We start from the raw sequence: 14,549 nt of genomic DNA on the forward strand, positions 1-14,549 counted from the left end.
GCGGGCCATGGAGTGGACATTTGTGAGGGTCCCCTACAGTGTAAAGTCAGCAAAATGAGAGACCTTCAGATGTCACATATCTCTGAACTGTCACTCTGCATCATTGTTTTAAGCCAGCTACGTTCACTGTTGTTGTTGTTTTTTTTTTCTTTCTTCTTTTTTCTTCTCAGTCAGTGTTAATAAAAGACAATGTGGTCTGATGGCAGCAAGCTTCAAAGTGAAGCACCTCTCAAATACACACAGACAAACCGCCATCCCCCGGCAGCCTCCTCAACAAGATGTAAGCAGATCTCAAAACTACTGGTGACACTTTCTTTTTCTAATTGCTTTCATGAAACAAAGAAAACCCCAATTCGTTTCACGCATACATGCATATATTTTTCATGTCTTACTTTTGTGGTACACTTCATTAAACTGATATTTTCCCAGAAAAAAAAACACTGTCTTGACTACAAAAAGAAAACACAATTAACTCTGTATCTCAAACGAATGATGTAGTTTGGGGTTTTTGTTGTGCTGCTAATTAATGCAAAGCAAGCACAACAACAAAACACAAGTAACTTTCAAGGTGTGTGATATACTTACGTGGCTAAAAAAGAAGCTATAAAAATGTGTTCTGGATAAACAACTCCAATTTCTAATTGTCTTGAATTCATCAATAATGCATCAGTAAACACGTAAATAAGAATAATGTTTGAGTTTGCCTCAGGAGAAGAGGCACAGAAATGTGAGAGTATAGAGTGGGTGAAGTAGTGGTCTCGGTTTTTCAGAAGTGACAAGAATGTGAAGCAAAGAAGCGAATACTCAACCAGACTCTTGGCTGCAAACTTGCATTAAAATCACAGTGCAAAAGAGGCCTGAGGGCAAAAGAGGATTTCAAGCACTTCCATCAACCTGCAATTACACGTGAAGTAAATCTAGAGAGCTGCGTAATGATAAGTGCTCACTCTTCCTCCCCCAAACATTGTGGTGAGATCCATAATTCATTACAGCAAAACTTAACTTCCTGCATTACTGCTGCAGCTGCTTTAAAAAGATATACACACTTCTGGTCCTTCTTTTGGAAGCACTGCTCTGCTTTAAGGCATGTCTGTTTACTGCTTTTGAATCTTCCATTTAAGTGACTTCATTGTGAAATACCACGGGATTTGTTAAAAAGCGTTACCATCATCATTATCAGGCAATGGGTGAATGTGAACCTGAGAAAGGAACAAATATGAATATGGAGCCTTGAAAAAGGTTCAAATGAAGGATCAGAGTGTCATGAAAACTACTCTTGTGGGAATAAAATATACGCACCCTGGAAAACAACAGGTTAAAGGGGGACATTAGGGGCTGTGCAAGGGACAGAGAAAAGCTTGTGAAAGACTGAAAGTATATGACCTGCCTGTGACTTAGCATTCTCCTGCTTGGTTGTCCCGGTATCCGGGGGTGATCTTAGTTTTTGGCAGGCCTAAAGCCTTCGAGGAAGGAGGGGCAAAGTTTGAAACAAATGGGGGAAAAGGCAGTGATGTGGCTGGTCAGGTGGATTATTCTGCTCCTTCCCCGGGCCTGGTTAGACAGAAAGATGCCAGACAGTCACAGCAGAGCTGGATCATTCTCCTGTTTCACTCCGCTCCCCTCCTTCCAACCATCATGACGTCAGCCACCCAAACCACACGACTCTGCTGCAAACAGCACACCTGCTGGCTTCGCAGTCCATCTGGCCCAGCTCCATCTCTTGCTCGGCTACCCGAAGCAGAAATGCAGGTCTGTTTACAACCTGGGCACACAGTCCCAGTCCTACAGTAATTGCAGTATCTGTGTCACGCTTCCTCAAGGGGGTGGCGGACAGAGGAGCGACCGCAACATCGCCTGCTGATGACAACAGAGATTAAAGTGACAAGAACTGTGTACGTCTTATTAATGTTTCATTGATCCATATCACAGGTTAAATGATTCCCGGGCATGCCGAGGAGAGCCTTTGGAGTGTCTACATGTTGCTGACTAGTCAAGAGTATTCTCCCAGGAGTTCCTCACATCCCTTTTCTACAATCGCTCGGTCTTGTGATTGAAGTGACAGGCCCCCTCACCTACAAAATCTGCATCTTTTTAGAAAACCAGCGTGAGCAGAAAACTACTCAGTCATCAAAGAGAGGCTCAAAGGAGTGAGACAAAAGGGAGGAGAATACATCTTATTAACAGGACCGAGGTGATGCTTCAAACTTCAAAACAATGTACCCTTTGCTGAGAATAGCAATAGTGTGAATAATGTAACAAGAAAAATATGCAAATCCAGATTATATGTGAATCTGCAATGGCATGTTTGCATATGGGGGGCTGCATAGTGATACTGTGGTCAGCACTCCCACCTCACAGTTCGATTGTGGAATGTGACGCGAGTATGTGAGGAGTTTGCATGATCTTCCTGTGCATGCATGAGTACTCCGGTTTTCTCTCACAGTCCAGGAGAAAGCTTAGCAGGTTAATTGATAGAGGAGGACAAAATTTATGTGAAAATTCCTGTAGGTGTGTTTGTATATGGTTGTCCAGCTCACTGTGTTTGCCCTGGCAATCGGTCCATGGTGTATCCTGCTTTAACATTGTTAGCTGTGATTGGCTACATCAAAAGCAGTATTGATATTAGATGGACGTGTGGCTATGTTTTTATCAGTGTATTACGACTGAGTAACTTGGGTAGCGTCTTTTTATTGCGTACACCTGTAAGGATTCAGGGATTTCACAGCAACTATGGAAACTACCTACAAGCAGTTCACCAGAGCACAAGCTATATGGCAAGAGTTATACAAACAAACAAACAAACATCCTGAGTGATTACTGATTACCAGCAGACTGCAATGTGTTTTTGGCAGCCCTCTGCTTGATTATCAGGGTATTACTATAATTGTACTAGAGAGTCTCAAATCCTGCCACCAAATTCATTAGTGACCGAAGCAATAGGGATCAGGTGAGGCAAGCATATTTCCTAAACCAGGGGGTAAAATAATCTGAATGGTCCAAAGAAGAAGAAGACATTTCTAATATGTGTCTGGGTTGTGTTTTTGTTGTCACCACCAGCACGCATGCAGTCACTTGCTGTCCCTGCACTTCCTTCCCCTGTCTGCCAGGTCAGACGCAATTATCGCAACACAATGCACGAGCTGTGCAGAGTGAATAAACAGGTGACTAACCTGAATGGTGCACGTATATTCCGTATCGTCCAGCAGTCTGACCGTGCAGTTGTATTCCCGCTCAAGATTCCTGATGCTGCCACTCATGAATCGGCTCAACATCTTCTCAGAGAATCGCCGCTCTGCGTCTATGGGACCAGAACAATAAAACTCAACGGCAGCGCTGCAAGTGAATGTCACATTGACCACGATCCCGGGTCCGCGAGGCGACCAGCAGCCACGGATTGAGCCGCCGAGGCGTGCACCATTGTAGTCCCGTTAAGTTTCGGTGCGGTGGGCCCGGGCAAACAGTAGAATCGGAGGATGCCCGCATCCAGATCCAGATCCAGGTCCACGTCCAGAGGCAGCTCAGTCCTGTTATGCGTCTGTGGTGGAGCGGAGGATTATCTCCCACCATTCACCGCCTCCACTTCAGCGAAGCGGGCGGAGCCCAAACAAAACTGACGTGAAAGTCGACCAACTGGAGGGTGCAGCGTTGTCTCTGGCTTTTAACTTCAAATATATATGCATATAATATATTTTCCCCTCCCAAGCAAATTCCTATCATGCTCAGCTGCGCTTTTCAAATAAAAGTATGTTTCTGTGACACTTCTCAAATTATCAAAGCAATGCCTTTATTCACAAGGCTGACTGATATAAATAAATGCATGTGTAGGATAAATATTTGAAAAGCAATTTTAGGAGGTTCAAAATCAGTGTCAGGTCGCGATCATCTAGTTCTCTAATATAACCTGTGAGCTTTCCTCACCGGTTTTGTAAAGTAGCCAAACATACGATGAGATGGCCTGAAAACCATGGCCCTGGGTTTCAGACAGCTCGTCCTCTGCCTTGTGCGTTTTCTCTTAACGTGCTAATATCGCCACCTGGAGACCGGTTCTTGTCATTGCGTTTAAATTGTTTGCAGGCAATATTTTGTTGTGCCGTTAGGAAGATGCTACCAAATACCGTTAAAAGCTCTTGGTAAAAAATAAATGATTATTATTATAGTGTAAGGTAATTTACATCACAAACCACAAGCAATAATGATTTACTGCGAGGGTAGTTAAAAGTCCGGGACATGTCGTCTGAGTGTCACTGTGCTCTGTCTTTAGAATTATATCGATGAAATGAATGTAAAACTCAATGTATAGTCTATAACAAATGTATTTTTTCGATCAAAAAGCAGGTCCCTTGAAGAGTCCCTGCCGTGACCCGGATTCGAACCGGGGTTGCTGCGGCCACAACGCAGAGTACTAACCACTATACGATCACGGCGAGCTAACCGGGACTGGTCCAGCGGTGTGAACCATTACTATTTCATACCTGGAAGGAATTTTTGGTATTTACTATGAATTACTACGTATTGTTTCTTCGTTTGTGACCCTACCTAAAACGTAGGTACAGATTTTAGCTCACGCATTGTCTAGTTTTAAGAGCCGTTGAACACCGTGGCCTGATCTGCTACTTAAACATAACTTGATCAAATGTTGACTGCATTGATTTTTTTATGTGGTTATATTTATTTTGCCAGATTTCCCTTGCGTGTACAAAACAAAGTATTTATGTGGTGGAAAGTGATGCAACTTAAACACTTTTGAGTTTAAATCAGCCAAAAAGTTAATTTAATCCCTTTTTAACCAACTATTGACATTTCATTAATCCACGTTCCCTAAGGGCATTGGGGAAATTCCTTTCTCCACATTTACCCATCCTATTTCAAGAATGTGGTGGGCAGCCACATTAGGGCGCTTTGAGGAGCTGATGGGGGTGAAAGGTCATGCTCAGGGACCCGACAGTGTTGACCTGTCAGCTGTGGGATTCGAACCTGATCCCAAGTCCCAGGTCTCCTCTGGCCCCCATTTATATCTTACATTATGTGCAACTTGTGGGAAGGGGTTGTTTTTTTTTGTTTTTTTTATTAAGTAATACATTTATTGTGCTTTTAGGACTCTGGCTCACCAACATTCCTTTGGCACAATCAGTATGAGGATTATTACACTGTTGAATGCCACCTTGTGCAATCAACATAAGATATGGATGAAAATACAACAAACCAAAAATCAAGTGTGGGATTTTTTTTTTCCTGTGTTCATGGTATACCCTTTACAATAAATTCAGTTGAACGTCTTCATAAATACAGTACTGATCGCAAAAAGGCACTCAGACACACTTACCTTATATATATAACAAATGTCTCCATCATTTTAATTCAACCTCGTCTTCTGAAATCATTTGGCAGCACTTGCAAAGTAGTAGCCTTTAGAGTTCAGCACGTTTGATGATGTGACTCTCGAAGTGATCAACCCAATGACAACAAAATAACCAAGGAATAATTGTAACAGTGAAAAATAAAAATAATTTATTCAAAAGTAAATTACGCAGTTCTTCTCGCCTTATCATGTTAAGGCGTAAAACCTCTAAATATGAGGTTACTCTGCGTATATCACCAGTTTGTGATGTCGTAATTTTAAGTTACGCTACATACACTGATCGGAAAGAGCTTCTAATAATGTCCAAAGGTTTGCTATTCTTAAAGATATGACTAATTAGTGACTCCGGCCCTTTTGCATTGGAGTGTGTGTAACTGTCTGGTCCCAGTTTAATGGAGGCTGATTTGCTTCACTCCAGCTTGATGAAGGTAACAATACACCCTAATTTGAAGGCAATTTGTTTTGGTTTGCAATTAGCAAGATATTAAGTATTTCACATTTCACCCACTGGATAATTTACAAATTTCCTCTATTTATCCTCAAACCTTTGTCTTGAAAGTTGCACAAAACAACACACAAAACTCTTTTTAGGAACTTTGAGAGTCAAATATTACAACGTGAAATGTATATGTCTTTATTCGATAAATTAACAGTGAAATAGTTAATTTTGTAAATGAGGACATCAAGCTTGCCACAGATTAAAAACAAAAAGTGAAATGAGTAATGTTTGAGAAACATTGAACAATTTATGGCAAAATAAGTCTATATTGTTAATGTATTTCCAACACTGAAGTAAGAAATGAGGATTGGTTACACCAGCCAATAAAATAACTATTAAACATTAGTCATCATCAATCACAGAAAAGTAATGTGCATGTGTACAAATATTTTCCCATCAAGTATTTACAAAAGTAGGACCAGAAAGTTTTGAAATCAGAGATTGAGGTGTTGCAGTTCACTCTCATCGTTCTCTTCAGGTTCATTGCTCCATGCGATTGCAACTTTAGCAGCACATTCTGCCTTTCTTGTGAAAGGGCGACACTGGCCACCCAGAGTCCGATGCAGCCGTTGTTTGCCGTTTGAAATGTTGTCCATGCTTTGAGCACAAATTCCTTCTTGTCTCTTGTCTGTTGGGGCTTGATTTCTTCTGTAGAGTTTACAGGACGACACAAGAGGCATTCCTATGTCCACCTTCTGGCTTTCTGTCATTCGCAGCTTACTGTCTTTGTGAGTATAGTGTAAATCCACCTTAATGATCATCGATTCCTAACAAAAGAAAACAAAAAATACATTAATACTGTATGGAAGTATACATCTAGTGGAAGCATGATTCAGTTACATCCTTGACTGCCTACCTTGAGCTTCTGAAGACTGCAGAGTCTCAGAGTGCAGTCTGGGTTATCAGATGACTTCAATAGTAGAGAGTCCATTTCCTCTGACCTGCCAGACCTGGAAAATATGTCTTCCATCGCCTAGGGAATCAAAGCATCAGCAGTTTTATCATTTTACATTTTGTTTGTGTTTGAGTACCATAAAACAATGAAGGACTCCTGTATTTGTGTGTTTGACATGGAATCATTACAGATAATGCCGCAACAAATTACATATCAGCCACTAGAGGTCAGCATAGTCCAAGATTGAGTGGTCAAACCAATGCTGGTATTGCAAGAGAAGTGCAGCAGTTTTTTTTACTGCTACTTCCTGCTTTCTCTGTGTTCAAAACATGCTGCAAGCCTATATATGGGCAGAACTTCCTCAGGCATGTGAAACGTAACTGTGAATGGTCATTATTGAGCAATCACTTCTGGCTAATGGAAAGCGACTGCTGTACCATGAGCACAGTGGAATTTATGATGCAGATACAAGTTGCAGTTTTCAAACCCAATGATGTCTTTGAAAAAGAGTGACATTAACACACACACACACACACACACACACACACACACACACACACACACACACACACACACACACCCACACACCCACACACCCACACACCCACACACACACACACACACACACACACTGCATTTTGTCTCCCCAATAAAACTGCCTTTGCACAACGTCACTGCTCAATTCTCGTGGTAAAAAGTGCTGATAGTTTTGCAGTAAAAGTATAAAAGTAAGTATTTACAGGCATGCTACTGAGGGCGACGGTGCAGTCCTGGGTTTTGTTGCCGAGAGTCTTGATGGTGGCAAAGGTTTCCATGACGTTAGAGAACAAAGCTGAAAAGCTGACTTCCACTTCCACTCCACAAAGAAACATCAGCCGTTTCTTCCGTGGTAACTCTGAAAGGACACATGAAAATGAAGACGACTAAAGATCTGTACAACATTGTTCTTCGTTGACTGTACTTTTATGATTATTTTGCAGAACTACTGATGAACCACATGAGGAACTGTCGCTTTAGTAATTCATGTTATGGCATGAATGTAGTCTAATGCACTAAACATCCATTTTAAAAAATATAATAGGGGTTAAGTCTGGTTTGTCAAAAAAAAAAAAAACTTCTTTTAGTTAATCAGAGTTAAACATTGTAAAATGAGCCAGTTTCCCGTTTTGATCTTCCATAAACAATAAGTTGCTTCTTAAATGGGACTGAAAATATGACCACAGTGTCGACGTGTGTCTACAGCTGTCACAAGTTGCAGTGTCAGAGGTGTGAAGAACCCTGGATGATCTCAGTCTTACTTCAGTGGTTTATGTGATTAAAAATCTATCTACATTCAGGTGATACGCTTATATTAGAATTTTCTCTCTGTGACAACATTTAATCCTCCCCAAAGTAAAAAATCTAAACAAAACTCACAGTTGTGAGAAGGTTTTCTCCACTCACCATTTGCTTGTCTCCAGCAGTAATCTCGCAAGTGCAGTTCTTTGGTGTGGCCAGTGGACTGAACTTGATCTGCGAGGGATCGAGGTTCTTTTAGTGTGTGTTTGATCTCCACCGCCTGTTTTCCCGTAACCAGAGGGTCTCTGCCGAGATCTGGAATAACGAAATGGCAAATGTCCAGGTAAATGTAGTGGCGAAGCTGTAGAACTGTAAATACGTGTGAATTTTTAATGAGTCAATTCGCCGCTTTTATTGAATCATCAAACTGCCTAAAATTGTGCAATAGCAGACAGATGGGGAACATGTGAGCTTTGGAAAAGCTTGTCACATTCACTTAAGTTGTAAAAAAATTTAAAAAATTTAAAAAAGCCCCTCTTTACAGAATTCAAAACAAACCATCATTAAAAGGATAATAGTCAACCAGGTTGAAAGAATCTCACATAAATTGATGATGGCTTTTGGCAATATTTAGCATTGAAAACCTTTTTATTTTGTTTCTAAATGCAAACCTCCAATAAGAAATAGGTGACTGTTCCATAGTCGGTATCATAAGGTCACGATGAAGCTCGGGAGATAAGTGGCTTCTCAATAAAACACAAATACAATTGAAGAATCTGCTTTAACCTTCCTTTATCCGATAATACATTTGTTCATCTAAATATGTCAGGCTACACACAGATTGCTGTCAGCAGGGTGTCCCGTCCTGCTCACACTGATTTGTGAGTGACCCCTGGAGAGCAGTGGCATGATGTGCCCAAACGGCAGAGCAGCTGTCTTGGACTCTGTCGCTCTCAAGTTTCTTGCTGTTCTCTCGCCAACAGTGTGAATTTCCAAAGAATGAAGTCACATGCTAATGATACCTCGAAAAAAAATGATTCTACCAGACGCCCATCACACAGACAAACACAGTCCTAAGACAGAACAACTTGATAATTCCCAGCCCCCTGCTATTCGTACGAGTCCTGAAGTGAAAAATATTAACATGGGTTCGAGCCATTTGTCTGATGTCCATCCAGCACTACTATAAGAACCGCTTGTTCCCTTCACCTCACCATCATTCATAAAGGGAGTAGAAATAAAAACAGAAGCATTTATATGTATCTCAGATTGCAATGATCTCAAACATAAAAAGGACCGGTTGCCCCACCGTTCCCTACTGAAACCACACCCATCATACCATCTGAAATTACTTCTTCTTTGATGTATTAAAAAAAAAACCACTTTTCCTGACATTCTCCAAAGTAAAACTAATGACATCAGGACTCACCTTCAGACACCTTCTCTAAAACATGTGTAATTTTCTCAGGCTGGAGGATATGTCTGTTCAAGTACTTTGTGAAGATTCCAGAACTTTTCCCCCCGTCCTGCACCTCGAACGCCTCAGCATCTTCACATCTGCAAAGTTTATGGACACAATTGGGTTTAATCTAAGTGTTTTTAAGTACACATAACTTTCATTCTCTGCAAATAAGATATTGACTTGATTTCATTTTAATACACGAAAAGGTACATACGTAGCATAACCATAAATTGTGTTCCCACTGGGTTTCAATGGCATGATGGCTGAAGGGATGCAATCCTGGTTGTACCTGCAGACAGTCAAAAAAAAAAGACATGACCTGAAGAGCGAAATGAAATTTCCTGCATTTCATACAATTCACTGAAATACATGTGGTTGTTGACATTTGTGCCGTGATTTTATTAAATGTATCTTATTGCAAGTAATTGCTACTTTCTTACCATTTTCTGCAGGTGTCCAATAAGATCACGCTCAATGCAGTTTGCCTTTCTTGCATCCTGAGCATGACTTTCTGCACACAGACACAGTTTTCAGTCCGGTACGGTTGTGGAGCATCAATCGACACCAGGTAATTCTTCCCAGCGTGCTCGTACCCATGTCCCGCATAGTAGAAAAGACCTGTCAGAAGTCACAGAGCGTAGTGTGTCGTTATCATTTTGGGATCTTAACAGCTGTAATCAGTACAATTTTGTACTGCAACAATGATGCAATCATGTGAAACACATTCAACAAGGACACGTCACACAAAGGGGCAAAAAATGTGTTCAGCACAATTTGTTTCAGGACATATATATAATATCAGCCTACCATCTTCATTAAGTTGATAATAAGCCCATTCACAACATCAGCCAGTATCACAGCAGCATCACTTGTTCTTCTTTTAGTCGAGTCACCCCACACTAATTCATTTTACAGCACTATAAATGCTGTGAGTGATTGTCAAGTATTTGTACACTGGAGCTGCCTACTTCCTCACACAATGCAATCAGTGGGTAAAGGAATATGTCATGCATATTAGCTCATATATTGCATCGCTCATTGTCCTGAACAGTAAAATTAAAGCGGCTTACTTTTTGGTCTGTTACGGTCTGTAAACACAATATTTCCTAATTGCAGAAAGTATGACAATAACTCAAGAAGTATCAGACGACCGCTTTTTGTCTTTATCTGCCCACACGGTCCCCCGAGAATGTATAAAGTTCAACGTGGTTAATCACCCGCGAGCTCGTGAACCCTGACAAGCACACAGCAGCAAATAGCAGAACAAAGACGGAAGTTACAGTTTTTCAAATCCCAAAGAAAAAAAACCCATCAGCATTTTTTTAAGGGCAGTAAATTCATGACATCTAGCAAAAGTAACCACAGAGGGATATAGCATTCCTAGGAAATAAACTGCGCAAATATCTCCAGAAACACTAACCAGCTATTATTTAAAACTACATTTCTCGACCCACTAGCCCTGAATCTCATGTTACCTCAAGTTATTTAAAAATGTATTACTTCTAACTTATTAGTTGACATTAAGAACCAGGTTGAAAACAGGTAGTTAGGTAGTTATATTTAAGATAAATCGTAGTGAATCAGTTGGACTGGGTGAAACTAAGAGTGAATCACACCCTCACCACCTTTTCTGTCAATATCAAGACAAGTTGAGCGTGTCTACGTTAAAAACAAACATTGTGGGGGCAGAAAGGTGGTTTAGTGGTTTGCACTTGACTAAAGTGAGAATGACAAAATGAGAATATCTACAGTTTAATCTCAGGCCTGTCTGTGTGTACTTTGCATGATCTATAAGTACTCTTAAGCATCTCTTTTGCAATCTCTAGATGTGTACTACGTAAACTGGAGTCACCAAATTTGTGATGGCTGACCAGGTTGTACGGGGCTTTTGCCCTCAGCCAGCTGAGACAGTCTTGTTCTTTATGTCCCCAAGTTGTATAAAGTAATGGACTGATCGCCTACATTGGAACCCACATTTCTTCACTCTGAATTTAAGTCGTATAAACCATTATTTTGATAGGTGACACTACAATACATCCCAAATCGATCTTCTGTCAACCAGTCCTACTCACCATAAACTCCCCTGTCTAGGAGCTGAATAAACTTGTCAATAGCAGCCAGCATCTCGCCCTTTGTGAGATCCAGCAAGGAAACCACTCTGAAGCCCAGCTGCTGCAGGAGGTTGGCCAGCTCGTGCACATCCATGACAGGGGCCATCAGTGGTGGGTGGTTGAAGTAATTCAGGTTGCCAATCAGTAGTGCGACTTTATCAGTTGCTGAAAGAACCATAAAAGCAGATTTGTAATTCTCATAATACAGGGAACTGCCTGTAATACACATTGTAGGAGGCTTTCTCTTCTCAACACCAAAAATAGCATGCCACTGTGTACTGATTTCTACCTGTGGGTGTTGGAGAAGGAAGTTGATCATGTTGCACTAGAAAAAACGAAAGAGCAGTACAAAGTCATTATGAGTTTGCCAAACATCTGAAGGGGAAAAAAAGAAGACCTCATCAAGTCTTACAGTGCAATTTATTTATAAAAATGCAATTCACAACATGCATCACTACCCAGAGTAACACCTCCAAAGTAGTTTCACTTTACATCATCTTTCCTGTTGTGTGTCTAAGTCTGACCAAGTACTATTTGAGGTCATACAACTTCCTTTTTTAGGCTCAAGAAATGGGAAAGTACCTCCAGTTTAATGGAAACAACTGCAAGCCTCAGAGTTAAATCAGTAGTGTAGAAGGAGTGTGAAAGGAAATACAATTGTTTTAACACTTCTTACATTTCAGGAAGTCAAATCAGAGGAAAATACAAAGCTGCAACCTGGGTAAAGACGGACTCTTACAGAGCTGATAAACAAGGTTTCAGTTCTGACTTACCGATGTCAACATCAGCTGGTTCAGACCATGTTTCTTCAAGCACGTTAGATACTGAACACAGATACGATCCTCTGTTCTCAGCTGTTGCGCGGTCAATCTGAAAGAACACGGAATTCAACTGTTTACCTTGGTGTCTGTATATTCCCTCACATGTTTGTTTATTCCACCATAAACCAGGCTCTTGGTTAAATATTAACAAAGTTTTCTAAATAAATGACGCGCTCAGTGAAAGGTGTATGATTCAAAGTGTAAACAATCCCTAGCAGCAGTAAACAGTTGTTGGCTTACCTGCAGTGTGTCGCTTTTCTTGTCCGTTAATGGAATTCCATTTCTGTACCACTGGTACTGTGGAGCAGGAATGCCAAAGGCAACACAGTGGAGTGTGAATTTTGTGCCGCATCGAACAGTCTGTGGCTTAGGGTTGATAGCAATGTGTGGCTCACCCTGCCAGTCCGCTGGCAAGCCTGGTGTTTGGAAAGAGGGAGAAAATAGATGAAATCACACAGCAACGGAATAACAACATTTAGAAAATCAATTTCAGTGTAGCATGACAAGTCAAGTCCATGCAGCAATTATGTTAGAGACTATGTAATGACCACAAACTCGCAAAGAAATACCTGATTTATTAATGTCCAACACCTTCACCTTGACCCATTCAGTAAACACATAGTTACAGAAGGGGTCATTCACTCTACACACATAGAGCTGAGTCTTTTTAGCTCTGAAGGTTAGCTCCGCATGAGTACCACCGCACACCTTGGGTAGAAAAGAAAATATTTTAGTTGACATTGTACCTCATATTTGACTCTTTATGTCTATTATGTAGATCAAAGTATTTCCTTCAAGAGAGACATGCCTCTAAATAAGGAGCATGAACACAATGCTCAACTACAGATGTGGCCAAAAAAAAAAAAAAAACAGTATGTGCAAGTTGTTTTTTGGGGTTTTTTTTAGACCTTACAAGGAAATGCTTTGTTTCAATTTCTTGCATTTAAGTGTAAATCACATACTTCCTTCTTTCCTTCAGAGAACCACTGGTAGTGGAGGTTGCCTGTGCCTTCAGCCTGGACCCGCAGAGTCACCTGATGGTTCACAGGTACGCACATGGAGACAGGATGGCGCACTATGACAATGTCTGAAACACATCAAGTTTAAAAAAAATAAATAAATGGAATCTGAAATCACAATGAAGCTGTACTTCACTTAGAAAGCTGCTTTGACGATGTCACATACCTGTGATCATATTTTATCAGCGCTTGGGTCGGCATCCAGTCACATATGCATCTTCTAAAAACAGACTGTGGGAATACATTTCAATAAAAACAGTATCCGCATTCCAATCGTGTGAAATTAGCAAACGCTGTGACATTAATAGTCAGGAAACAAGCGTGTATTGTCTCGCCTCATGCCCTCAAAATACTAATTTCTAGTAATCAGCATTCCGTATAAAATATGGAAATAGAAATATACTCATTCACAAACTCAAATCACCGTTGGACATAATTGTAAGTATGTATGTTTTACCTGGCGTCAGCCTCGGAGCAGCCGCAGTTTTTGATCCTGTCTCTCAGCCAGTATAACTTTGGTTTTATAGAGACAACTCTTCCCTTTCCCGGAAGATCACGCACAGATTACCGTAAAATCTACAATAGAGGAGCACCACGAAATACATATTTTACCGACGCTATGGACACGAATGAAGGAATTTCAACATTTTCGTTTATATATTTTTGCTTAAAAATTCTCTTTTGTAGTACACTAAAGGTAAGATGATCAACTTTTGATTCACAGACATATGAATCGAAGGTGCGCAGGTTTTGGTGATATTACAATAATATGAGCACTCTGACACACAATGCTAATGGATCAAGGCTGATTTCACAGCATGAAGAGCTACAAAGTCCTGCCTTTAAACTGGAAACACACATACATGGAGTTACTGGAACAGAAAAATCAGTTTTATGTTGTTCAACAGTGTATTCACTTGGTTATCCTGTAAGCTCTTCCACTAAATTCACACAAGAGACTTTGATTTTCTTTTGCTCAACAGAGCACATGACGTTTTATTAAAAAAAGAAAAAGAAAAAGAAAGAAAGAAAATCACAGAATAAATTGTATCTTAATGTTGTATCATAAAATGAAAGAGCGGACTACATTTTTTTTTATCAAATT

General features: G+C 40.5%; 2 protein-coding genes across 3 annotated transcripts in view; both read right to left on the reverse strand.

Moving 5' to 3' along the window:
• Positions 1 to 3,531, reverse strand: part of frmd5a (FERM domain containing 5a) — a 57,065-nt gene extending 53,534 nt beyond the window's left edge. For both annotated transcript variants that reach the window (XM_080476006.1, XM_080476007.1), the window contains exon 1: positions 3,171 to 3,531. In XM_080476006.1, the coding sequence (XP_080332132.1) occupies positions 3,171 to 3,272 (102 nt within the window). In that variant the 5' untranslated portion in view covers positions 3,273 to 3,531. The remainder of the gene's footprint in view (positions 1 to 3,170) is intronic.
• A 2,446-nt stretch (positions 3,532 to 5,977) lies between these two features.
• On the reverse strand, positions 5,978 to 14,020 carry malt3 (MALT paracaspase 3). The gene is made up of 15 exons (XM_080476009.1): positions 13,902 to 14,020; positions 13,611 to 13,675; positions 13,388 to 13,512; positions 12,995 to 13,133; positions 12,666 to 12,841; positions 12,378 to 12,474; positions 11,894 to 11,929; positions 11,566 to 11,769; positions 9,934 to 10,111; positions 9,708 to 9,782; positions 9,461 to 9,588; positions 8,197 to 8,346; positions 7,494 to 7,648; positions 6,715 to 6,831; positions 5,978 to 6,625 (listed from the first exon to the last, which is right to left on the reverse strand). Exons 2-15 carry the CDS (start codon positions 13,618 to 13,620, stop codon positions 6,293 to 6,295), a joined length of 1,923 nt encoding a protein of 640 aa, XP_080332135.1. The 5' UTR covers positions 13,621 to 13,675; positions 13,902 to 14,020; the 3' UTR covers positions 5,978 to 6,292.
• Positions 14,021 to 14,549: the final 529 nt, after the last annotated feature.

This window comes from Lipophrys pholis (genome assembly GCF_963383615.2).
Source record: "Lipophrys pholis genome assembly, chromosome: 11".
Lineage (NCBI taxonomy): Eukaryota > Metazoa > Chordata > Actinopteri > Blenniiformes > Blenniidae > Lipophrys > Lipophrys pholis.